General features: G+C 50.0%; 2 protein-coding genes across 5 annotated transcripts in view; both read right to left on the bottom strand.

Annotated features, from left to right (window-relative positions):
- PKP1 (plakophilin 1) overlaps positions 1 to 14411 on the bottom strand; it is a 41024-nt gene extending 26613 nt beyond the window's left edge. Inside the window, exons 1-2 of the mRNA XM_061363134.1 lie at positions 13989 to 14411; positions 6806 to 6906 (exon numbers count right to left, since the gene is read on the bottom strand). Coding sequence (XP_061219118.1) covers positions 6806 to 6906; positions 13989 to 14190 — 303 coding nt within the window. The 5' untranslated portion in view covers positions 14191 to 14411. The remainder of the gene's footprint in view (positions 1 to 6805; positions 6907 to 13988) is intronic.
- Positions 1 to 26898, bottom strand: part of IGFN1 (immunoglobulin like and fibronectin type III domain containing 1) — a 212574-nt gene that overhangs the window by 151333 nt on the left and 34343 nt on the right. For all 4 annotated transcript variants that reach the window (XM_061363116.1, XM_061363117.1, XM_061363118.1 and 1 more), the window contains one exon: positions 26267 to 26360. In XM_061363116.1, the coding sequence (XP_061219100.1) occupies positions 26347 to 26360 (14 nt within the window). In that variant the 3' untranslated portion in view covers positions 26267 to 26346. The remainder of the gene's footprint in view (positions 1 to 26266; positions 26361 to 26898) is intronic.

Below are 26898 nucleotides of genomic sequence, written 5' to 3'. Positions count from 1 at the left end.
CCAGATGCTTGGCTGAGCCCATTTTAATCTCTTTCAAGTGGCACGGACCTAATTGGTATCTTAGAATTCCTCTTTGCAGCAGGAGGCTGATCCAAAGCCTCCAAATCAATGAGGAGCCTCCTGCCAGCTCCGGTGGATTTCAGACCTGCTTGCCAAATAGCCTCTATGAACCCTTGCATGGATGTAGCTGACCTGGTTGCTTCTTGATCTCCGCAGAGAGCTGTGTCTGTGCCTTAAGAGCTGCTTTCTCAGACTAAAACCCTTGTCCCCATTTCAGACGTTCACCAGTCTAAGCCAGAGACCTCCACGTCTAACTCTGGAGCAAACATGGCCAAGAGAATGGAGTTCCCCTTGTTGTTATCTGTCTGCGGATGCAGCAATCAATGAGATAGCAAGGGAGAATCAAGGCACTCTGCTGTCTGGAGCAGAGGTGACTGTCTGAAGGTGAAGGTGATGCTATTACATAGTCTGTGGTTTAAAGATCCACCTGACAACAGTCTCGTAACTTTTGCTGATGCCATTATGCGTGGAGGGAGCTCTCCCTAAGCAGAACAGCATTAGTGAAAGGAAATAATCAATCTCTTGCCTTCAAACCTCATAAACCGCCCAGATTTCCTAACACCCTGGATTGCATCTGCCCACTGCTCGGGGGTGTTTGCATGGGGCAGGTGGGCCAGGTCCACACCTCCTCCCTTTAGGAGTGCGCAGCAATGCTGGAAAGGACAAGGAAGTCCCTCAAAGCAGGGTGGAGACAGAAAGCAGCAATTCCCTCTGCACTGCGAGATCTAGAAACCATTATAGAGGAGCACAGGCTGTGACCAAGACTTCTCCCTGTGGGACTCAAGAAGTCAGGGCAGCTTGGTAGGTCTCTTCTTTCAGCCAGAGACCATCACACACTGGCTGTACCCTGCACTGGTAGGATGCTGGAGGTTGCTCACGTGCAGCCAGGCAACGCCAACATCCTGAATTTTACCCTGAACTTCTCCTCCCTGATGCAAAATGAGTCTGTATGATTGAGGCCAAGCCTTGGGAGCCATTCATTGATATTAAAACAAGGAGAGCAGGCACCAGGAGGAAAGCCAGCAAAGATGAGCACCGATAGCACAAAGGTGCTCTTATCAGACCCAAGGAGTAAGGGCTTTCCTCCACTGGCAGCAACAACACCCTGCCTTTAAATTAACAAGAATTTGTGGATGCCCAGTTCTCAGCCTGCAGTATGGGACCATTTTAGGAACATTAATTGGAATACCCAAGAGTCACACAAGACAGATAAATACAAATAAATACCTTTAACCTCTTATTTCAACTGCTGCTAGAGAGAAAGTCAAAATGGCATTATCCCAACCATGATTGCGAGCCCCTTCCTGGCTTTTGTTTAAGAGGAAAAGTCCTCCTCCTCCTCCTTCTTTCCGCAGAAGCAGAAGCACAGAGGCAAGGCTTCTCTGGAAGCCCCGACAATCACGCTCCAATCTCAGTGCTGCCTTTCCACGTCGAAGGCTCTCCCAGATAACTGGGTGTTTCTGACTTGTGCATCTAAGGACGCGATCAGTTCATTACCTGGCTCTCATTTTTTCCCTTGCAATTTGTTTGTTTCTAGAGCAGCAGACAGAGAGAAGTAAAGGACTCCGTATAAACACGTCAGGAGCAGGTTTCTCCCAGGCTGGAGGGCAAAGCGCAGGCAATGCAACATGACAGCGTCCCACCCTGAGTGATGGGTGGGGAGAACTCTCGATGCTGCTTGCGAAACGCCGTAGCTGCTGCCTGCTGCACACTCCATTGCAGGGAGAAAAATTGCAAAACCAGCACATATATTGTTTATCTATTTCTGAACTGCTCTTTCCCACCTCTCCCGGGTGCTGCTTTGCCCTGTGCTCCTTCCTCAGGTTCCTGCTGCAGCTGAGATTTAGGGCTGGATCTGGCCAGGGAGGGTGATGTCCAACCAAAGCTTAAACCCTCTTGCAAAACCTCACAGGGAGGTGAGGGTCTGACCGAGCAACAGTGTGCAACAACTATAAATCTGTTTTCTTTGATGAGGTTGCCCAAACCATTCTATTTTGGGGATTCTATTAAACTCAATTGTGTTGTCACGGCAAATGACATATTTTGTCCTGGAATCCGTTTGGAACAAGCTCCCACTGATGATGACAGATCTTTGCCCACAGAGGCAAAGTCAGCCAGGGATGGCAGGGAGCGTTCCCTTCTTGTGGAGAACACCTCTCATGCAGATAATGCATTTGGGAGAGAAAGCTCTGAGACTTTCTCCCACAGAAGACCTTTGTTTAAGGATCTACATAAGGTCTCTAGTACAGAGGGATCACCATAACAGCATGAAACAGAAGCCAAGCTGTGTGGCCAGTGCAGAAGAGCCCAAGACCCCAGCAGTGATGCCAGAGGAGCTTGTAGCCACTGGTCCCTGGCTTTCATGTGCCAGGATCCAACTCAGTTCTAACGGCTTTAATAAGAACAGCATCAGACATGCTTGGAGACATCAGACACCTCGAGTACTGTGTCCAGCTCTGGAGTCCTCAGGACAAGAAAGACACAGAACTGTTGGATAAGGTGCAGAGAAGGGGGCACAGAAAGGACGAGAGGGCTGGAGCACCTCTCCTGTGAGGAAAGGCTGAGAGCATTGGGGTTGTTCAGCCTGAAGAAGACTCCAGGGTGAACTTATTGTGGCCTTTCAGTTCTTGAAAGGGCCTATAACAAAGATGGGGAGGGACATTTTAGGAGGGTCTGTTGTGACAGGATGAGGGGTGATGGGTTTAAACTAAAACAGGGAGATTCAGGCTGGATGTGAAGTAAAACACTGGCCCAGGTTGCCCAGAGAGGTGGTGGATACCCCACCCCTGGAGACGTTCAAGGCCAGGCTGGATGTGGTTCTGGTCTAGATCAAAAAGAAGATGTCCCTGCTCATTGCAAGGGGTTTGTACTAAATGAGCTTTGAAGGTCCAATATTGCTGCAGGTGGGAATTAAGCCTCAGAGGGTCTTTGATTGTGGCATGCATCCTGGCTCCATGTATTGCCATCCCTTGGTTCCAGCCATTCCAGTAGTTTCCAGCAGGTGGGACTTGGCTGTGCCTGCAGTTGGGGTGAACAGCACACTTGCTGCAACCCAAGGACATCAGACTGTGACCATGGCTCTGAGCCCAGTGCTGAACCCCCATTTCTGGGGTGGCATTGAGGTGTCAGAGTCAAGGACGCAGTTCATGCTGAGACTTCTGCCATGACTGCAATGCTTTAGGTGTCCAGTTTACCTTACTTACACCTCCCTCAGGTTTGTCAGTGTAAACTGTGGTCACACTGTACCTCCTGAGGTACCTCAGGCACTGCTCAGGCCTTACATAGCCATCTCCTCTGGGTTGACGGCTTTGGCAACTGGTGACCGCTCATAACTCACATCATCAGTAGGGTCACAAATGTCTTTAAGGGTCTTCTGGATTCAACAGCACCTGAATTGAAAGATCACCCAACACAGAGAGCATTGCAGTCACTCATGTCCCCATTACTGATTCCCACTGTGGTCACTGTGCAAATGGGACTGGACACTTCATGCCTGAAGGCTGAGCCAACCCCTGACGAATGAACCAAGGAAACACCGCAGCCAAGTGCAAACCTGCTGCCCTCAGAGAGCCTTTTCCTGGAATGGTCCCAATACTTTCAGTGCTACCTACATTATAACAACTCATTGCAGTGCTTAGTCACAGTGATGGTGAAATGAGGCACCCTGCAAGAGGAATAAACACAAAATAGTCTTTGTAAATCAGAGATCTCAGTCAGAAGTGTTGACTGAGCCAGAGAGATCTCTCCAGAGCTAGCATTTCTTTTGCTCTAATATTTGAACGTCGGTATCATGAGGTTGGGAAGAAAATGCCAAAGCAAAAAGCCTGAGGTTTCCAAGAAGACACAAAACAAAACAAAAGGAGGAAGTCGGGAATACTGGTTTTTAAGAGCTGTGGGTGAGACAAGAGACCTCCTGTCGCTCAGGGTCACCATCTAAGGCAATGCCTTAGATTAAGGCAGTCTAAGAGCAGTGTCTAAGTTGCAACGCTATGCAGCAGCAACATGGACATGGATGGCCTGTCACACCTTTTTAACTCCAGAAGTATTAGAAGTAATCTTCCTGAATGCTATCCTGGGTCATTTCCTTGAAGTACATGAATTTGCTTGTGCATCTCAAACTCCTCGGAAGCGTTCACAACACCAGCTCCAGCTGGAAAGAAGAGCAGCAACGTCCTCTTCAAACATTGATTTGCTTTATCTTTGTTTTCATGTCTTACAACCTGCACAGGCTTCAAACAGGTCTGTAGACAAAAGTTTAAGTTAACCCAAACTGGAGGCTGGTCATGGATGTGTGTAAACCTGTAACACTCTTCTGGAAGAAGCAAAATGGAAGAGGTTCCTCAGTGTGGTTGGGGAGTATGATGTCTGTTAAGCTTGTTAAGCAGATTTAGGCTTGAGGTTATATGTTCCAATGTGCCAATGGCACTTGGGACTCATCGCCCCTAACTGCAGTCATCTACCTGTTAGGTGACTGCTCTGATCCAGCTACCAGTGGAAGGAGATAGGCATCCAGAGGGGTTGATTCATCCTGACCTGACAGATCTCCAAGATAGAGGAGATGAATCACCTCCTCGTACCTCTCTTTGTTGGCTGTGGGAGGAGTCTAGACTACCTGTTAAGACCAAATAGCTGATTTTCAGATAGACACAGTTAGGTAAGACATTTCTTACTGTGAATCCTTCACAAGTCCCAGTCCCCTTTTCTAAAGTAACTGAGGTCCTGGAGACCTTGACCAAAAATTTCCAGGAGGAAAGGCTTGTGAGACACTTAGGTTTGGAGAAAAACCTTCCCTCAATGGCAAATGCAGAAGAACCCTTCAGATAAAAGCCATGAGCTACATAAGTCCATGGTGAACCAGAAGCGGCTGAAATGCTGTGTCCATGGTGTCTAACAGAGGCCCTGATCTTCATAATCATCTTCCAAGCTGTTCACCAGAACACCAGCATTGCTGTACTGAAACCCCCAGCAGACAATGGCATTTCTAACCAAGTCACATTTGTCCCTCTGTTATAATGATTGGGAACAAGATCAGGAGTGAACAAAATCAAGCAATAATCCTCACACCAGCAACACTAGCTGCAGTACCACCTTGCCAGCATGAGCGTGAGCTGGAGGGGCAACTGCAGAGCTACGGCTTAGCTTCATCTCTAACAAAAGAAAACCCAGCACCTAGAGCAGTTTTGCTTAGACAAAGCATAATAAACTCCATTCAGGAATTAGAATATAGAAAACCAGCAATGTATCATTGAACCAAAGCGCCACAATCATAGAATGGTTTGGAATGGAAAGGACCTTAAGTTCATCCAGTTCCAACCCCCCGTGCCACAGGCAGGGACAATCATTTGACTTATGAAGCTCAGAGACTCCACCTCCAGCTCAGGAGGTCCCTCAGCGGCAATTTCAGGTGGCTACTAAACCATTCTGGAATGCATCACTGCCCGCTTGCAATGCTTAGACCCTTCTGAAGGGACCTATTCCTGCCTTAGTGATGGAGACACAGCACCTGGCTGGCTGGACCTCTGCTCTGACCCATCATAGGCATCCTTTTGGTCTTAAGCCAGGCAGAAACACCACTGTCTGGGATTTAACCAGCTCAGCAAAGGATGCTGAAAGAAGTCAACAGGCAGTCTGCAAATAAAAGTGTCCATTGCCAGTGCTCCCAGTCCTTCCTACTGAGCATGCAGCAAGCAGCAAATCCAGTGATGCAAACTTAGCAAGCCATGTCACCCCATTGAAGCAAATATGCTACACCAAGGCAACAGATAAATCTTTCTGAAGCTGAAGAATGCTGTGAACAGGCAGAGGATCTGGCAGCTACCAGGAGCAGCTTCAATCCTCTGTGTGCTCAAAGCCAACATAAGCACTCTTCCTGGTTCAATCCTTTGATGGTTGACAGGAAGTTGCTTTACAGTCCCAGAGTTGTTGAAGAAAGCCCTTTGTTTTGCTCTCATTCAAATCCCAGATCTGTGCATTGCTTCTTTCTACTTTATAGCTAATGAGAACCAAGGAAGAACAGAATAGGTGGAGGAGCAACACCAGCACAAGTTGTCCCAGTAGACTTTGGAGTGGTTTGGAATCATTCCCACTGTACCTAGAGTCTGTCACCAAGGATAAGACCAGGACCTCTATGAGTTGTATAAACTCAGATTGCACAAAGACAAGTGCAATCTCCCCTGTGCTTTTTCTGGCAATCCATAATATTTTCTTTGGAATCACTATGGCAGAAGTGGACCACCTCTTTTCCAAGCTCAGAGAACATCTGCAAAGGGTCTGCACTGGCATTGCAATTGGGAATAGCAACACAGTTATAAATCCCCTGATCATCACTATTCAACCACGTTCATGGCAGTCACATAGGAATTTGGGTACATGGAAACAGAAACTCTTGCAGGTGAGCAATGGATGTGCTCCAAACTTGAACTGAGTTGTAAGAGTCTGAACCTGTAACTGACCCTAGAGAAAGCTTCAAGCCTCTTCTGCCATGTGGATATTAATCCACAAACCCAAACTAGCTCTTGTCCACACTAAAATCCTTAACCACATACAATATATATATAGAGTCCTCAATCATCCTCTTCCATTACATTGAATTACCATCTAAGATAGCCATAACCATACATAATATCTCTCAGGCAAGCTTCTGAAGTGCTATGACCTTGCTACGTGACTGCTCTGGCTAGAGGGTGCTTTCTGCACAGGTTACCTCAACAGAATGCCACAGTTCCCAGATAAAAGAGCATCTTACCGGATATCCCCAGTTGCTGTTTCCTGTTTGGGTTTTGGTATAATAGCTGCCTCGGGATGTCCCATAGCCATAACCATCAGCTAAACCATCATACATGGAACCTGGAAGTGAAAAAAGCATGGTCAGCAGGACAAAGCATTCCCAGCAGGCACTCCTTCAGAGCACAGTGGTCTTTTCACCAGTGAGTTTGGTTCCTGAAGATAGCAGAGCTAGAAACTTTAACAGGAACACAGGAAATGCGAAGTTGAGCCACTGCCATTGCAGACCACTCATAGGTGATGTTCATTTCAAATGAGCTCTTGGAAATTCCAGCCCTCAGACCACAAGCAACAGCCTAAGGTCTTCAGCACTGAGTACCATAAGATCTACAGTGGACAAAGTCAGAGACTGGCCCAATGTCTTAGGTCTTTGCTATATGAGAGGAACTGGATGATAGTTTGTGCTACACATCCTGGAAGGTCTGAACCTGGAACATTCTTCCCTTCTGACTTGAAGGTAAATAAAATCTGTCTCTCCTCTGAAGGCAAAACCCATCCCAGACCCTTTCACCAGCCTGGGTTTCCTGGTCTGAATATTAACAACCACATCAGCACGAACAACCTGAGCAAGGCTCAATAAATAGTAAATAACTAACACGATGGGTAAATGATGATCAAGTCTATTTAACACCTGGGGATCTGAAACAGTCAAACACTAAAGAGCCCCTAATTGCACTGCCTTAAATTTCAATCTTCAGTCTCTAAAAGATCACCATGTGTACTCGTACTTTCTTCTTCTGGAAATGTATTGAGGTCCATTGCTGTTTTTGAGTTGCTGGTGTGAGACCAGATCTCAGACACATTCTGTAAAGAGGCAGATATCTTGGATTGGAAGCCATCTGAACTATTTCTCAGTGCTTTATTCAGTGTTTAGAGTTACCTATCGCAGCCCTACTAAAAGCTCTTCCAGCTGTCTCTCACCAGTAGCCTTTAGCAGTACACTCTTTGGATCCCTCCTAGAAAGTATTTTACTCAGTGCTACACTCATCACTAGAAGAAAAAGTGAAGTGAGTTATATCTCTTTCCATGCTAGAATTCCTTTCACCCCTTTCAGATGGTCCAAAAGAGTATAAGGTCATTTAAGTTTCATTTTCAGAAGTGCTCAATAATTGTGGCGTCCCAAGTCCCGTTATGAGGAAGTACAAACCTTACATTCCAATTAACTTCCCGGGGAAGCTCTGAATGTCTAACGAAGTACAAAATCAGGACGTACCTGTCTTAAGTTATGCACCTAAACTGGTGGGTAATGTCAGAAATATCCTAATCTCTCTGATTGTTCGATAAGACTCATCTCTTAGATAAACTGGATAAGCTCAACCACAAAGGCCCTGAAGCCACTCAGGTCTTCTATAGCCACTGATCCTTGGAATAAATCTAGTTTATTGCCTAGCCTGGGGCATCCGGAACCTGTTATGGTGATTTGGTTTGTGGCTAAAAATTCTTGCATTTTCTCAGGAAGATGATTCCTGCAGATGTGGTACAAATAATGAGATTTGCTTTCTATTGTCAACAAGAAAAGGGCAAGGCTGCATGGATGGCAGCGTCTGAAGAGCACCACTGCATGCAGAATAAGCAGCAGCGGAGTAGTCTCACAGACATACACTTATGCAGAAAACCACAGGATCTTGTTGCCCTTAGTCTAGAGACTTGGTGGGCATTGTTCCCTATTAATATCTCTCTAGCCCTGACAGATCTATTAAGATACATCTGCATATTAAAATCTATTATGGTATAGATTTTCATATATCTTCATTATATAGATTTTCATATATCTTAATATATCTTTAGTTGCACAGAACTTGCTGATAGGGCAAAGAAATGGCCATCAACATACAACTGGAGATACAATTCAGCTGTGCCCTTCACTTTGTGCTTCCCTTCCCACCCCGAGATTTCCTGGGAACTCCAGATGAAGACATTACTGTTGAGCCTCAACAGAAGCAAGGCAGGGCTTGAAATGGTAAGTTTGGACCAAGTGATTCACCAGGAGACAGAACTAGCATAGTTTTGAGTGCAAAGACAAAACAATCTCATGACAACAGTTTCCTAGGAATTCCTTCTTACAGTCAACCTCTTGTTCTGTGCACACACCATGGAACTGCAGGTGGGAGTGCTTGGGAGCATTTTCCTGGCCACAAATTGGAATCAAGGGGTTTTAGGCACGAATCACAAGTTAATCTGAGCAGTCTTTCCTGGGAAACACGCCTTTCCTTTCAGGATCCATTCTTGCCATGCACTGCACTCAAGCTTTTGGGGTTGAGCAAGGAGACACCAAAAATAAGACAGTTTAGGCACATTTCTGATTTTTGTGTACGAATTCACTGCTACATAGCCAGCTTCAAGAGAGCAGGCAGTTCATGCAAGTTTATATTCTTCAGTTGTTGAAGAGTTACCTTCACCTCCAAGAACTTGTATATAAAAGCTTATGAGTACATAATTATACATAACCTCAAACGTTCAAGGCATTTGGAAGCCGCCTTGCTGGTTGGGGAAGGTGCTTCTCCTGCTACCATACAACTGTGGTTTATTGCTTGGAGAACTCAGTCTGAAGGCCAGGAGGAACCTGAGGATTTTCTGATGGATTTAGCTAAGAAAACATCGTCTTTGTTTAGTCCTGCAACGTTAGACACTTCTCTGCCTGGTTCATCTCGAGAGCCACCTTGGAGGTGTACCACCAGCCCTTGGGGCAAGGAAGGATATTCTTTTCAACCACCTCAAGGGTAAAAACCATACAAACTGCTCACAGGTCCTGAGAATCTGGATAAAAACAGGCTGTCTATCTCCTGAGCAAAGCATTTTGACAAAGGGTGGAAATGCTATTTGGGGAAGATGCCTCTGTGGTGTATTTTTTGTAGCTGTATCCCTACGATCCGTATGTTGTCATCCAAAAAGCCATCCAGGTTTCTGAAGTGCCCTTGGACAAACACAGACAATCAAACCCACTGTATTAGTAGTAGACAACAGCCGGGACAGAGGCAGAAAAGACATGGATGAGAATCACTCAGATGAAACAGCCTCCCAGTGACCGTGGCTGTGGGCAGAAAATACTGCTGAGAGCTGCTCAGGTGCTGGCTGGGCTTTGAAGGGACCCCTCTCTCCCACCACCCTCCCCAAAATGTCATTCACCCAAGGCATCTCTTTCCAAACCTGGTCAGTTTAAATCCTCATTGAACTTCAGTGGGACAGTTCCTGAGGGTAAAAGATACAACAGGCCAGGACTGCAAGATCTGGCACTTGGTCACTGTGAGCCTTGCTTTCCTCCTTCTCTTCTCTATAGCTGTTACAGATCATTGAAGAGCAAACCGTGACTTCCATCCAACCCAATATGCCTGTCCCTGATGAGTTATTTACTGTCTTCAAAGGCAACTTTACACCCCTTGAAGCTAAGAGACTGATGGCAAGGAGAATTAAATGCCATTTCTCAAGCATGACAGTGAAAGACTTCAGAGACACACGGAGCTAACAGGGAGCATTGTGGAAATGGATACACGTTAATAAATATTAATCTATGGCAGGGAAAGGCAAGACAAGAAGCAGTCACTGGTAGTGCAGGCTAAACAAGTTAAATAATGAACTATGCACGGCTTTAAAACAGTAAGGATGATTAAACATAGAAAAAGCATAGTAAGAGAAAAGGGCCTGTGGGAGGCACAAAGCAAAGCCTGGATGCCTCATAGGAGAGAAGTGTCAGTGGAGTTCCAGAAGCTGCAGTTCTTACAGGAATGACCAAACTTCATTTCTGCCTTCTGGCCTATTGAGCTAAAGGGTTTTGGTATTGCTTCTGACTGATAATCTAAGGTTTGTGGATCAGTGGATGGCTTTCACTGAACCATCCCATGCCAGCGGAACATTACAGAAGTCTTCAAAAGACTTACTAACCCCCAAATCTCCTCTTCATATCAGAGTAATGACCCTGTCTTAGAGCTAGGTAGGGTCCCATTAGAGCTAAGTGGGATGCCATTAGAGCTAGGTGGGATTTCTCCCCTCTCAGCCATGTCAGCATGACAAACATCTAAATCACAGCTCAGCTGTGAGACAGCTGGATAGGATGGTCCCTGCGGGTTTCCTCAGGTCTTTGCTCCCTGATATACTCTGCCACCCAATGAAGAGTTACTGGCAAAACTTCTCTTTAGCCAGAGGACTTTGCAGACCAGTGCTGTTGGCTGTGAGGAGCTTTTTCAGCTTGGCCTGGCCTTGTCTCCTGCCACTGAAATTACTTTTCTGCATGACTCACAAATCCAGAGGGAGCCATCCAGTTAGCTATTCCCATGGGGAGAAGGGCAGATACATCCTAAGGCAGAGCCCAAAGACCCAAAGCCCAAGGGTGACAGACTCCACAGACCCAAAACTCTGCACCCATCCTTGAGAACACCCATAGCTGCTCTGCTGAGAGAAGGCCCCACTGTGGGTACAGGATTATGCTGCTTGTAACTGGTTTCTGTTCACTGCCCCACCCCAGTGCACACCAGTTTGAGCCCACATAGATCACATTCCCTGCTCTGGCTTGTGCCACGTATTGAGTGATGCCAGATCTTCAGAGAGTGGTGATCTGGTGGACTCCAAATAACCAAGTAATTTTCCATATCCATCAACAGGACATTGAGGGAATGTCTATTTACCCTCTAAATAAACCCCATTTATGGGATACAACAGTGCCCATCCCTCCTACATGCAGAAGGGGTCCATGTCCACGCTCTCATCCTACATAGAGAAGCGCACACTGAAGGTAGGGGAAGCTCTGTGCTGTGCTTCAGTTCCTGCCCAAACCACAGATCAAAATGCACAACGGCTGGACCTGCACCAACACCTAACCAGACACATGAGAGAAACTGTCTGGGTGCAGAGGGAACAAAGGACCTGAACATTCTTCAAGGGGCCTTGTGAATTCCCCAGCTTGTGCTGCCTTTGAGGAGCATCTCTGAGAAACCATGGGGGGATGCAGGTAACTGATGCTGGGGGAGCATTTGAACAAGCAGACATCCACAGCTGGCTACAGCCCCATGGAGCCTGTCTGTAGGAGACATTAATGCTTCTCATTAGGTCTGCTGGGATAACCTTTGTACCAACAGCAATACCTGAAGGTTTAACTTGACCCACTCAGGCTTAGACCCAGGAGAAAACCCTGAGAATAAACAGGAGCTTCTCTGGGATTCTATCCAGGAATGCACTGAGCACAGCCCCCAGGACCTTCACACTGACCAACCTCCCCACAGTGGGAATAGGGCAGCCTCAGCCCTGTGTTTGGAGGCAGTTCCTGGGAGCTGGATGTGACTCAGCTTCCCTGGGACACAGAAACCAGAGCTGCGCATTTCCACGCAATTCCCATTCCCAGGCATTTCCAGCAGTGTCTGGAGGAGGGGTTTACCTTCAGCCTCCAGCTGAGATGGGCAGCAGGAGAATCTGCCTCTTTTTGTTTTCCTCTTTCCCAGAGGTTTCACCTGGGCTTCTCCAAGTGGAACAATCCCCCTTTGCCTCCCTTCCTCCCTGCTATGGGCAGCAGTGGGAGACATCTCTCTGCCTGCTTCCCCTGGAAATACCCCTCTGCTGGAAAGGCAGTGCCAGTCCCCACCCAGAGCCTCTCATCTCATCCTGCATTGTAGCTTATTTTGTCAGGTCTGGCACCACAGCACCTCAAGCACTAAACCCTCCTGAGGTAGGAGGAGATTTGCATCTTCCATTTTGGTGGCAGGACAAAGCTCTCCTTGCCCCGTCCCCCCACATACCCCTGGGAACCTATGTCCACAAGCACGCAAATAAAGAGAAAGCAGGGATTTGTTCCTGGCACTGTCACTGCATCCGTGTCATCCACCGTGAAGCTGCTGTATTTCCTCCATCACAGCAATTGCAATGCACACAGCCAGGATGGCTCCAAGGGCAGCACCGCCTCAACCGCAGCCTTCTGCTGCCCCGCTTCTCTTGGTAAACCAGCCCAAAATGTGTGTTTGCACCATTACACTTCATCAGCACTGGATTCAGCCTCATGATCCCCCTTGGAATAGCTGCCAGGCAAGCCATAGTCCCTAAAAGAGGTGGCAGAGATTGACCCAGCCCACCCAGCATCCCAGCAAACAGCCCTCTACATGCTGCCCACTGCAGACGTGGCTGAATGGTTCAATCCCAGGCTCCTTCTCTCCCCCAGAGCCTTGGGAATCCCTCTTCCCAGTGAACTCAGCCAGGGCAGTGAGCTCACTGCAGCTGCTGGGAAAAGCACTTCCAAGAACCGGGAAGTTTTGCACTGTGGCTGCCACAGCCCTCTGGGTTTGCAGCTCCTGGATGGGGAAAGCTGAGGTTCACCTCCCAGTCAGCTTCCTCCAGACACAGGGACAGCAAGGAAAACAATCAGCCAAGCCTTCACCCCAAGAGGAAGGTATCGCTGTAGGAAACCCAGCTCCAGGACTCCAAAGATCACTTATCTTCTATGGTACAGACTCAGTGCATTAAGGAGGACTGGCTGCCTGCACCTCTGCACCCCTTTCAACCCATCTGCTAAATGGAAGCATTCCAACTGAACCAACACAAGCCACTATGATTAAAGGACATCGCTCTTCCTAACTCACCTCCTCCCTAGCACTCACACCGGGGTGTCCTGGAGGCCCCCACACTTCTCAGCCTACAAATGGGAGACACGCTGGGAGCTTCCGAGGCGAATCCCAAGCTCAGGTCTGTGTCCTGTGTGCAGGCATTGCTGCCCAACGCTCAGGAGACAGCCGAGCCCCTGCTGTGGCCAGCTCCTGGCCCCATGACACAGTGGGTGGCTTTGGCCACCCGTGGGAGGAGATGGGACTGGTGGAGGAGTCCAACCATGGGGGCACTCGCAGAGGAAGGATCTGCAGAGGTGCAGCACATCTTCCTTTAGGGCCAGGGAGCAAATGGTGAATAGCACCACACTGAACTGTCCAAGTGCCTCGAGGATGTGGAGCAGCGCAGCACTACGGGGAGATGAGCTCCACTGGGAGGGAGCCGATGCATCCAGCTCTAACCCTTCCATCCAGTGCAAAAGACCTCAGCATCCCCTACCCGGGATAACCTGTGAGAGACAAGAACCAGTCTGTCCCCCACAAACAAAACCCCATAGAAGCACCCATAATATCTGCTCTGTCCCAAGAGAGGACCCTTTTGCTGTCTGGAGCACGGTGGGGTTTTACCTCGATTGGAGTGTCCCACGCTCGACGACACAGACGACTTTTGCTTCTGCCGCTTCACCGTCATCATCACTTGCTCCTGGACCCGCTGTTTTCCCGTGCCCTTAGTTTTCAGCTTGTGGTCCGAGGGCAGAGCCAGCGTGGAGCTGGCCTGGTCTTGGAAACACTCATATGCCAACGCTGTTTTCAGTGGAGAGTGGAGCATGGCTGCGAGCAGACCGTGGGGCTGGGGACAGGGGGCTGCACTTCACCGGACCGCACACAACGCAAGGCGACAGCAAGGGCTGGGGTTAATCTCCTGAACCCCTCCTTGCCATACGTCCCCCAGCCAAGGGTGTCTGAGGGCTCCTGCTCCCGGCTCGGCTCCGCGGCGTGTGAGCAGGCACACCCTCTGCCAGACTGGATATACAGCCCTGCCTGCACACACCCACCGCTCCCCGCTGCAGGGCACACACAGCTCCCGCTGCCCTCGCCCCACATCTGCCTCCCCCAGCCTGTGCCGGCGCACACTGAGGGCAAGGGGAGTGTGTGGGTACCAATGGGGACCGGGCAAGGCTGGGAGGAATGAGGGTTAGCGATGGACATCGCCATTCCTTTCACTGGGAAGGTGCTCGTGGGAGAGGCACTGTAGATCTGGGTAGGGAATAGTGCTCTTTGGTGGATGGAGAACTGCAGGATCTCCAACTCAGCCTACTCAGCATGTATTTTACTATTTCCCTTCATCTAAAATGGATCAAAATGGTGTCCCAGTGCCAAGAGCCTGGGGACACCCCTTTTAGTAGGAGTCAGCATTGAACACACCATAGGTCAGAGGAACATTGCTGCCCTCACTGCCCATTCCAGCCTCCATCCTGCCGAGATGCTCCTCCCTTGGTCAGGGTGTCCAGCTCCCCACTTGCTTGCTCTACCTGCCCAGGACTTCAGGGTCACCTGCACAGCACCTAAAGTGGGGGTCATGGAGGGTCCTGCTGCGTTCATGGGGGCGAGACCTCTTCCCAAAAGGGGTTACACTTCCTTCAAGGACAGGCACAAGGGAAAGAGTTGGGGCAACCTTTGCAAGTAACCTGGGGTAGCACAGAGGAAAGGACTTTTAGCCAGCAGAAGAGAAGACAAAGTGGCTGCACAAGAAACGACATGCCAGGTTCTGGATCCGAGCAGAGGGTTTTCCCTCTGCCAAGCCACACTGCAGCAACTCGTCTGCAGAGAACTGAACACCTCGGTGCTGGTGTGACCAGTTTCAGGTCGCAGCAAGCGCTGACAAAGCTCCTGCCAACCCGCAAGAGGCTGATACAGAAGAGGCACAAACCCCAACTGTAGGGAGGCAGAGGGGAGGGTGCACAGGGGGCAGAGGCTTCCTGAGTCTCCTAGGACAGCCCAGAGAAGGGCCAGGAGGAGCAGGCTCCTTCCTGCTGGGTCCTTCCTTGAAAGGAGAGGGGAAGCACTTTGTTTTGGTCGATTCATCAGGTTTTGTGTTTCTCTGGTGGCCTGTGAGCAGTGTTTTGTATTCATAAGAGCAGTATCAGAAAGGACGGGGCATCTTCCTCAGAAAGATGAGCATTATGCACCTTCTTCTGATGCTTCAGGATGCTCATCCAGTGAAACCCAACTGCAGAAGCCCATTGAGACACAGGACTAGAGCAACTAGAGGGTAATTACCTTTAGTCCCTTCTCCCTGCATTTCCTGACAGCTCACCCAAGGGATGCAGAGCCTTCACTCTGCTCCATCATCCAACCAGCCTGGACATTTAGAGCAAGACCAGCCAGGATGAGGGCTGAGTACTGCCCATGAGCAGATAGATGATGCCCAAGCGGGATGGAGAAGGATGAAGAGTGGGGATGGGTCTGGGTGCTTCCATCCCGGGTAGGGAACAGCAAAGCAATACTTGGGTGTTGTTTTGCTCTGTCCTACTTGTTTCTCCTGAAAGCTTGTTATCGATGCCAAGCGATGTTTTCGCAAATCAATGACAGGCTGTCAGCGTCAGATGGCTTCTGCACAACAAAGTGCCCAGCTCTTGCAAACCTGTAATGTCATTTCCCCTACGGCAAGGAACAGCCCTCACCCTGTCCCTGCACGGGAGAGCCAAGTGTTTATCACAGCCAGTCATTTGGCTCCGGCATCTGCCCTGTTTCATAACTCACCCAAAATGCTGAGCTGGGCTGCGGAGCTGGGGATGGAGCTCACAAAGGCTTTCAAGAAACAATAGTTTCTTTGGGCGAATTTGTATGGTCCAGCACAAGGGAAAGAAACCTGGAGAGGGGCTTGGGACAAGGGCCTGGAGGGACAGGCCAAGGGGAATGGCTTGAACCTGCCCAAGGGGAGACTGAGCTGAGCTCTTAGGCAGAAGCTCTTCCCTGTGAGGGTGCTGAGGCGCTGGCACAGGGTGCCCAGAGAAGCTGTGGCTGCCCCATCCCTGGCAGTGCTCAAGGCCAGGTTGGACACAGGGGCTTGGAGCAAGCTGCTCCAGTGGAAGGGGTTGGAGCTGGAGGAGCTTTAAGGTTCTTTCCAACCCAAACGTCCTTGGTTTCTGCACAACCCTCCAAACCCATACCCAAAAGAGCAAAAGGTATTTAAACAAAGCAGTTCATTGCACCTCTGTGCAAACTGCTGCTACTGCTCTGTACCATGGGCTGGGGATGCTTACTTAGCAGGGCATGGTGAGTGTCATCCCCAACGCAGCAGCAGAGCTTGCATCTACCAGTGCCTGAAGCAAATTCCCTGTCTGCCTCTATGTCTGGAGCTCGCAGGCAGCAGTGTGTGTGTGTGGGGGGGAAGGTGGAGAGGGCAACAAACCCGAATTCAGGGTGCAATGGGCAACAGATTGGGGGGTGAAATGAAGACATGACAATAAATCAGGGCTGCAGTGATGTGAGGGTGTCGGGGCCGTCGCCGCGGTCTGGGGTGCATGTGCATCGCATGGCGATGCCGTGACTCACGGCCCCGCGCCCCACACGGGACACACCTTGTGCATCTGCCCTCTTCAAAGCATTTTTGTGCGAGTTCCTGGGATGCCTGCCAGCTCGCTGATCGCAATCAAAGGGCTCGCTGGCCCAGCGCTGCTCCCCGGGCCGCGCAGGGTTCGCTGTTCCAACTTGTCAGGCACTCCTCGGCTGGAAGTGGCTACGGGCTGCTGTGAAATCTGCCACGGGAGAGCAGTTGGCTCCCAGATCTGGAGGCAGGGAGTGCTGCTGTGGTGTTCCTTTAGCACCCAGGGTTGCTTCGTCCTCAGGGCGGGCGGTGATGAGGAGGGATAGAGGTAAAGGTGCTTGGGAATTCCCTGTATTTGCCTTTGAGCCTTGCACGGTTTCTCCATGAGGAAACGTTGCTCTTCAGATTCACAAAGCCTTTGTTTTGTTCTGCTCTTATGAAAGGTTCTCTTTCTTCCATGGGACCAGAAAGCAGCATCGGAACGGGGCTGCTGGAAAGCTCAGACCCAACAGGGCAACCAGGATCCAGGCAAAAGCAAGCATGGAGCTGCCAGGCTGCGGGGAGCCATGCAGAAGCCTGCTGAGACACGCGGTCAGGTCGCTCTTGAGCAAAGCCTCCCCTCTGCTCCTCGCACACATGTGGCACTCAGGTAGTGCTGTAGGAGGATGAGGAGGTCGGGTAGACCATGGGCTTCACCAAGCAGGCAGGCTTCACAGTCTCCTGCTGTGGATGGGAGCTTAGGTGAGGACAGTAAGGAGGGATGGTTCACACAGAGCAGCTGCGAGGCTACATGCAGCCAGATGAAAGCATTGCGTAATGGAGATAGAGTACCTGGGAACTAAGTCAATGCATCATTAAGGTGTGTCCTAACAGAAACATGGAATAATTGAGATGGGAAGAGGCTGACCTTCTGCCCAAACACAGCCAGCTTTGCTGGACCGGGTCAGGGTCCAGTTGCTCCAGGCCTTGTCCGGTTGAGGTTGGATGGTGATCTCGCAGCCTCTCTGGCCTCTCTCCCAGTGTTTGACTTCCCTCTTAGTGTGTTTTTTCTTCCAGGTATCTAAAAGGAATTTCCCATGTCCCAGCTTGTTCTCGCTGCCTCTTTCCCTCTCCCCATGCACCTCTGAAGATCTGGCTCCATCTTCTCTGCATCCTCCAGTTAATTCGCTGCATAGAGTGTAAGACCCCTCCAAATTTTCCATAATTCAATCTGAACCAACCCACCTCTCCCAGCCTTTCTTTGTGTACCCTGAGCCCCACTCCTGACCATCCTGGGGGACTGGAGACCAGGACAAGCTCAAGCCCTTGCCAACTGGACATCCGTGGCCTCATATTCCTGGTTCCCTGCTTTTCCTGCCTCTGTGGGACATGGCTCATGTAATGCACATAAGGAAACAGCAGGGCAGGACATCTATGGGCTGGAGATCACACTTCAACCTCTGCAAGGGAACCTGCAGGTGCCCAACAGCAGGTCCAGACTCAGCTGCTATCCAGGCTGAGGGTACAGGTTGTCCCTTCCGCCCTTCCCTGCACTCAGACATCCCGAGCCAAACAGCACATCCTAGGTCCCACCTTTGATGAACAGCAGCATCGCAGCTCTGAACTGCTCACAGTTGTCAGCAGCTAAAAAAGGGACATGCTGTGGTCAGCAGGTACTCTCGAAGCAAGCACCAGGGGTGACCATGCAGCGACTGGGAAGGGCAGGCAGCAGGGAGGTGCCCTGGGAGGGGAAGATGGTGATGGAGAAGGAAGGATCTCTGCTTTCCCTCCAGGAGAAGACTATCAAAGAGGCCAATCCAACCCAGTTTAGTCTCTTTGTGTTCCCATCTCACTTGAGGAGCCTCCACAAGATTGGTCAAGGAGCTGCTGACCTCCTCCCATCTCTACCCAGTACCCTCTGCCATGGCAACGTCCAGTTCAGGGCAAGCTCAGCCTGTGGTTGTCTCTTCACCCATCTCTGTGAAGGGGGAGATGCTTCACACCAAGACTCACCATGTGGGAACCTGTGGCAAAGCCTCTCCTTGCTACGGTCCTTGCCCAGCAGCTCAAGGGCAAAGTTTGTGACAGGGTTTGAGTGAGGCTGGGATAGCAAATTCCTTTGCAGACCCCCAGGAGGCTGCATCAGATCCCAGCTCAGGATCTCTGGGGCTGGCCTCTCCCAAGGGCTTCCCTGGTGCACCACAGTGTAGGCTGTTAATCTGCAGGAGAGGATATGTGGGAGGAGATGGGTGCAATGAGGGACACTTTGTGCTCATGGATCTTACCTGTGGTGATGCTGAAGCCTGTTCTTGGGGATCACTTACATGGGGTTGCTGCAAGAGGCTTCCCTTGAAAGTGGGCAATGCTGCTGAGACGAGCATGGGAGGTTGTTCCGCATGCCTGTGTCATGGTACCCCCCACCACATCCATGTGCATGCCCGGCTGGGGTCTCAAGGCTGTTTGTGAGGATGCGCCAGCCCCTCAGCATGGTTGTGCTCCCACTGCAGGCTGCTAAGTGACTGAGTTCTGCCTGACCGTGCTCAGAAGACCTGACAGCCTTTGCAGTAAGCATCTTCTCCCTAGTTTCACCTATCTCCCTGCTCCATTTCTGTAGGTCACCACCCAAGGACCTGACCACTGCCTCTCTTGCTTCTAGATACTTAAGGGGTTGAAGAGCCGTCCCTCTCTGTGTCATCTTATGTCTGGCAAGTCCTGAGGGAGCTGGTTGTCAATGAAGGCAGTGCCTGAGGATGGCTGGGGTTGGAATAACCATGCTCAGACCAAGCAGAATAGCCCACACTGTCATGGAAAACCCCAGAGATAACTGAAGTGCATCTCAGGGGCCCTGTGGGGTGCAGGAGAGTTACCTGGGTGGTGCCTTGTCAGTGCATTCAAGTCAGGTCCTGCCAGCTCCATCTGCTGCTTCCAAGGCTGGTGGAGGGAGGGCAGTGGTGTGGGACTCCATCTCCAGCAGTGATGCTGCCAGGTCCAGGACCATACGAATGCACTGCACAAGAAGTGAAGAAGAGGGCATGAGCCCATGCCCACCATAAATGAAGACACAGCCCAGGGAGATGGCTGCATACAGCTTATTCTACCTCCTGGCTAGTGGCTTTGTCCTACTCCACATCCTGGCAGCCCCACGATGGGGCTGGCAAGTCCAAGGTGGGGTCTGGGGCAGAAACTGCACTTGGCTCTCAGTTGGGGTCTGGTGTCTTGACCATGACACAAAATCAAGGAGAACAACAGGAGGCTCCTCCTACCATTTCCTAGGCTGCCAAAGCCCAAGTGAGATATGTCATTGTCAAGTGCCATCTCCCTTTCTCAAGTCTTCTGTAGGATGCAATAAGCTACCACATACATGTAAGTGTCACTGTACTTCACTAGGGGAATATCATAGAGCTGTTTAGGGTGGAATGGTCCTTGAGAGGTCCTGAGTCATGGTCATGGCTCACTGCAGAGGCAGCTCAGGTGGCTCCAGTCCTTGCCCAGCTGAGTTTTGAGTATCCTCAACAAAAGATCCCACCCCAGGGCTGCACATCTCTTATGGGAAAAACGTTGTTCTTTACATGCATTGAAATCATTCCTGCTGCAGCTTCTGCATGGTGTCACTCATCCCTTCTCACCCTGGGGAGGACCTGGCTCTTCCTTCTGTGGTTGAGGAAGGCTCCTGGGTAACCTCTGATCATCTGGGATGGAGGCACCACCTCCTCCATCCTCCCCATTCATGCTGTGCTCTGGCCCTGAAGAGAAAAGTGGGGTTCTAAGCAAGTTGACCACCGTCTCCATGGACCTATGGAGAGCTTCAGTGCACAGACTGGGGCTGGATAACAACTGTGCAGCCAAACATCATCCTTCTTAACTCCAGAGTCCTCCATGGCACCTGGGGGACTACAAACATCCCTATGAAAGGGTAGGAATGAGCGGCCTGGCACTAAAACTGTGGCTCCCACTGGGGTCTATCACATCTGTTTGCCATGGCTGTGGAACTCGAAGCCAGTACTCTGCAGTGGGAAGATGCTGAGGCTGAAGAGGAGGTTCACCACTTCTGTGACACCAGAAAACAGTTCCTCTTTGCTTTAGAGACACTGCAACTGCTGGGGTTATCACATATCATTTCATTCCAATTAAAGCATTAAGGACTGCTCTACTGCTTAGGAATGATGAAAATCAGTATCTCACCTTGCTTCTGGAGAACAAAGCGTCCCATCCTCCCCTTGCAATAAGAACAGGCTGACATTCTGTACAAGTTTCACCTAGAAAACCAAGGATGTTTCAGTAGTTATTCGGTAGCACCTGCCCTCAATAATCCCCAGTTTAAGTTCATTTGACAAAATACAGTAAAATTCAGACCTCTCTATGCAGAAATGGGGTTTGACACAGTTTTTCCAGGCAGATTTACCCCACATTCTACTTGAGGTCTCGTGCTGGCAATTTCCTGCCCACATGGGTAACAAAAGGGCACCTTGCTGCTGCTCAGCAGGAACTTTGGAAGGAGGACAACCTTCTTGGGAAGGGAAACGACTTGTCCTTGGCACAGCAAATGGAATTCAAAGCGTTTGAACTGGCTGTGGGAATGAAAAGAGGGCACGTTTGCAACTAGGACGCCTTCTTGGCTTTGGGCAGTACAAAACGTCCTGTCCCAAGGGATGGGAGACAGAAGCCTTGGCCAAGGGGACTCCCAGCTGGATATCCCAGCAGTATTCCCTGCTCAGCAACGTGATCAGAATCATCACATAATGAAAGAGGGACAGGGATTAATCCTGGTTCTGAGGCAGGCAGCATGGACAAGCTCTCAGCCACCTTGCTGTGGGACATTCCTCTTCAGAGCACGCTGCATCTATGGATCATGCTTGTTGGACCCATGTGGTGGCCTACAACATCATCATTATTATTATTATTATTATTATTATTATTTTTTATTTATTTTATTATTAGGGGTCTTTCTGTGTTGGGTGAGGGTTTTATAGCTCAAACCCCAGCACGTGTCCTGGAGGGAGCTGGATGAAATAACTCAAAACAAAGCTGAAGACTGAGATAATGATGGAGAAGAGGTCAGGAGTGGAGCTGCTCCCTGGACCCCCCTCCTCGACAGCACACAGTGACAGGTATCAGGACACAAACACACAGGAGATGACCGATGCATGGCTCTGGTTTCTCTAAGGTCCTCACTAACCTTTAAAGCTCAATAGCCCTAGCGGAGCTGCTGGGATGGCCTCCACAGCATCACAACAGCATCCCCCCTCAGTGCCACACAGGAAACATGATTGTCCTAAAGGCTCAGCGTTGTCTGAGGGTTGCACAGCCCAACTCTCACCACGCACCAACTCATGGCCAGGCTTTCCTGGTGGCTGGGGGTAACTGTGCAGTCAGCACCCATCCTTGGTGCCCAGCTCCTGCTGCCCAGGCACCCCAGGGCTGTCAGCTTGAAGCTTACTCACGTATTTGATTGCATTAAAGGCAATGAGCTCCTCTCTAGGCCAGTTTTCTAGAAGGGTGGACAGAAGAGGCGTTGCAGCCCTGTTCACGCATATGCATGGGCCCTCTCCTGTAGCCTGGCTGCCCTCTGGACCAAGGCTCCCAAAGCTCTGATTTGCCTCGCCGGACGAGTTTCCAAAAGCCAGCTATCAGCGCCTTGCTCCCAAACACGTGTCCCTGTAATAGAGGCAGTTTATCCTCTGCTAATATTGAGCAACTCAACCCTCCTCTTGCATTACGGAGCCTTTCAAGCATCATTTGATAAGCACTATGAGCGCAGCTCCTCAGGCATTGCTACATCTTTTGGCGTGCTTTGCCCTGCCAAAACTGTGTTTCAAGCTAGCTATAAATTATGCTTCATGGTCGGCTTTCATCTGCTCGCCATGCAACGGGTGAGAACAAAGGCCACTACGTGCCACACCAAGGCAGAAGAGCCAAGGGCCGGGTGGAGGCAGAGGCAATGCAGGCGGCTGGAGGAGGCAAAACAACCTCAGCCTGCTGCCAGCCTTACATCAGGGATGTGGAAAGCTGGGGATGTGCTGGGAATGGTGGGTGAGGGACAGGAGGGGAAAGAGGGCAGAGAAACCTGGGTTTGCTTGCCCGGCGCTAAGCGGTTACAGCAGGCAAGGGGGAGGCAGCCACCATCCCACCCAAGGGTCAGTGCAGAGGGCAGGAAGCTGCACATGAACACAAAGAGCTGCCCCTGCAGAAGATCCGGCTGCTCCAAGGCCACCCTAAAGGGAACGGCGATGCCCAGCCCAGAGGTTTGGACCAGGTCAGAGAGTGAGCAAGGAGATGCCACCTGCAGGGTATCAGAACTCCATAGGTCAGTGCCTCTGGGTCTGATGTGCAGATCTGCAGCTGCTGGAGAAGGATAAGGTGAGGAGGAGCCAGTGTCACCAGCAAGGCTGAGGGAAGCAGTCAGCACAAGCACATTGCAGTGTGCTCCTCTGGGGGGGGTTCACTCCCATTTCATCTCAGCACTGTCCCTTGTGGGTGAGCTCTCCAATAGCTCTGACCCCCTGGAGGATCACAGCAGCCACCCAGTGACAGGGCTGGGTGGAGGGAACGGACTAAACCTGGAGGCCTCTTAAATCCCTATTTACAGCAGGAATAGCAGGTGAGCTGCACTAATGCTGTGATGGTTTCCCCATCACCCACACCCCAGCTCCTTAGGGCTTAACAGGCTCTTTTCTGTGAGTTAAGGTGCTTCCTGAGGCTGATCTCAGAGCCACTGAGCACACACAGCATCACCTCCACTGAGCTGGTGCTGCTGCGTCCTGCCTTAAAATGAGACTTGAACAGTGAGCTCCATCACATAGGGTCCTGTCCACACTGTGTTCACCTCACTGACTTCAGCAGTGAACAACCAACCCCATCCCTGCTGCAATGGTTTGGTTTTGTCTGCCATGGTACCAGGTCCAGAAGTAAGATTAGGCAGGGAATTCAGGCATCAGCCCCTTCACACTCCACTCTGCCGGTTCAGAACACACTTGCTGCCAGGCTGACAGCTCCCATGGGGAATGGGAAACAGCATAAAAGGACAAAAGTCTTACCTGATGTTGAGAAAAGGAAGCCATGGAAGACAATGCAGGCCAGGGCAGTTCTCCCATCCAGAGCAGGACACGAAGCTGGACCTTAGGAAAGCCACGGCCTCATTCTGCCCCACCACATAACATTGCCCTGTGCTGGTGACCACAGTGGCTTGTGCGCACCCATGCTCTGCTCCCAGACCTCCATCCTCCAGCCACACCATCACGGAATAGAGGGAATGCAGCAGGACATGCACCAGGGTACCACGGCTGTGTGCTTCCATGCAGGTTGGATTCCTGCCTTGGTGCATTCTGCAAACCCCTCTGCATGGGGTGTAAGTGGCTTCCTTACCCACCTTTGGGACTCCAGCAGCAGCCACCTCCTGGTCTGCATCTCCAGCCCAGATGCACTGTGTCTGCTCAGGAGCAAAGGGAGTTTTGAGACAGGCTTTGGAAGCAGAGGTGATGATCCCAAATGCCCTCATCCCTCTCCAGAGTTCTTGTCAGCCCCCTTTAGGTATTGGATGATGTTTGGATCTAAGCTGCACGAGCACACAGAAGGGCATCCCCCTCAATGATCTGAAGGTGATGCTCCCTTGAGCGTACTCCTGCCATAACCTCATAACCCAGGAAAGAAGTGTTTAGGCCTTTAACTCAAGGTAAGACATTGCCAGTGGCAGCTCTTAAATGGAGTTTCACGGGAGATCTAAAGCTTCACAGGCCTCTGAAGGAGCTGGAAACACAGAGCTCCTGCTCTGTAGAAGCCTGGGGAGGCCTGGAAGGCTCTGCAGTCCTACAGCACCACTCCCTGGAGATGAAGGGATGGGACCAGCTGAGCAGCCAAGGGAGGAGCAAGGGCAGAAGCTGGGCCCCAATGGAAGACGATGCTCAGTGGAGAGCAGCCCTGGGTTATCACACTGTGAATAAACTGATCCTTGCTGAAGGTTAGCATGCCACATGAATGTATATAGCAACTGGCAGCGATAGCTTCAAGGAAGGAGGCATGAGATCAATTGCTATGGGTACATCCTCATCAGTAAGTGCTGCCTCATGCCACCGTGCACATGCTTATATCCTTTTGAGCCTAGTTAGCACGAGGAGAGCCTGCACCACTCTGCCACCCCACAGATGAGCAAGAACCAAACTTGTAAAAGCCTTGTAGCTGTTCTTCTGTTCTCCCAAGGTGAAACAGGAGCCTACACACACAACGCAGGGTGAGGGGTGAGCTTCCACAGCCATTACATGGTTAACAGGGATTCCAGTCGGGAATTGGCTGCACTTCCTTCTCCAAAATAAAAACTTACTCATGATGGATTTGCCTGAATTATGGTTTAATTTCATAATCTACTGTTGCTTTGTCTACAACATTGTACAAAATAGCAGCAGAAAGAACATTTCAGCCCCACATAAATGTTTGACTGGGTCTGAGGATCCAGTGCCTTTGAGTCTTTGATCTACACTCTCCTGTTGTCTAGATGCTGTCAAAGTACCTTTGGTGCTAAGGCTCATAGCATGCACACCTCATAACATCTGTGCTTTCCAGTCTCCTCCACTCAGTGATGGAATTCCCCAGCCATGGCAGAAGATCTCTGGTGGTACCTCATCTTTCTGGTCAAACATGAGAGATTCTGAACCTCTTTTTGCATTAGGCAAAAACATTCCAGCAAGGACATGAGGTAGGGGCAGTTCTGTTTCAAAGGTGATGGTTTAGGACAGAACATCCTGGTTTGCAGCACTTGCTCTAGTAGATTTTCTAAGTACAGCGTTGATGTGCACACTAATACAATTGGTTCTAGATTTCCAGTCATTCCCATCAATGAATTTTCACTGGGAGTAGCACTACCCCATGTTGGCCAATCTGAGAATGCATCCCTTTATAGCTCAGATAAAACTAGCAGGCAGATCCTGGTTTCAGCTTAGAGGCTAAGGAAAATAAAACACTTGGCTGCTACTGGAGGTAGAATAAATGCAGAACACAATTAGGAAACCTGATGAGAACTACATGGAATCTGATATGATTGCTTTGGGTTAGAAAATCACTCACTAAAAGGCTTCATTGATCTTTGGTGTCAAGAAATACTCTTGCTGCAGCCTGCCAGCAGGTGAGTGGGGTGGTAGAATGATCTCTCCCACCTTTGTTCTCCATGGAAAGTTTCATTTTGGCCAATCATTTCTCCTCTCATCTTCTGTGCTCCTGAAGCTTCTAATTGTGCTTTAAAGGTCTAGTGGAAAGCCATGATCATTACAAAGAGATACAATTCTTTTAATGCTTTTTCCCCCCAATTTTGGCTACGATGCAGCATCGTGTTCCAAACGCAACTACTGGATCTGAAAATGAAAGCACTTGGGCTATAATCTGCAAATACATAGCCTTTGTGTAGACCAGTTCTCAATGAAACCCTTCATATTTACACAGCAGTGGAGGGATGTTCTCAGGAAGGTCATGCTACAGGGTGGAGTCTGAAAAGAAGAGGAAGAGAGAAGTAGCTCAATATTGCAATAAGGGAGATGTCTGCAAAAGGATTATAGGGATTGAACTGACCCATTTCTCCACTCATATAATCCCATCAAGGTATTCTGAATTGCATTTAAAGGAAAATATTTGGCTCAAAGTAAATGATATTTCAAAATGAACTGAGTAAAATCACCAGCAGTGTATATCTATAAATATAATCCACCATCAGCAGCAAGAACAGCTACAAGAACACCATCCTCACTTGGAGTATTGTGTACAGTTCTGGTGTCCTCAACATAAAAAGGACATGGAACTGTTGGAACAAGTCCAGAGGAGGCCACGAGGATGATCAGGGGCTGGAGCACCTCCTGTATGGAGATAGGCTGAGAAAGTTGGGGCTGTTCAGCCTGGGGAAGAGAAGCTGCGTGGAGACCTCAGAGCAGCTTCCAGTGTCTGAAGGGGGCCTTTATAGGCCTATAAGGATGCTGGGGAGGGACTCTTCAATAGGGACTGCAGTGATAGGACAAGGGGTAATGGGTTCAA

This window comes from Neopsephotus bourkii, unplaced genomic scaffold (assembly GCF_033783945.1).
Source record: "Neopsephotus bourkii isolate Nb327-2 ecotype Australia unplaced genomic scaffold, CSIRO-AGI_Nbou_v1 NB_1139, whole genome shotgun sequence".
NCBI classification, from domain to species: Eukaryota; Metazoa; Chordata; class Aves; order Psittaciformes; family Psittacidae; genus Neopsephotus; species Neopsephotus bourkii.
This window is presented reverse-complemented; position numbering and strand designations above follow the sequence as displayed.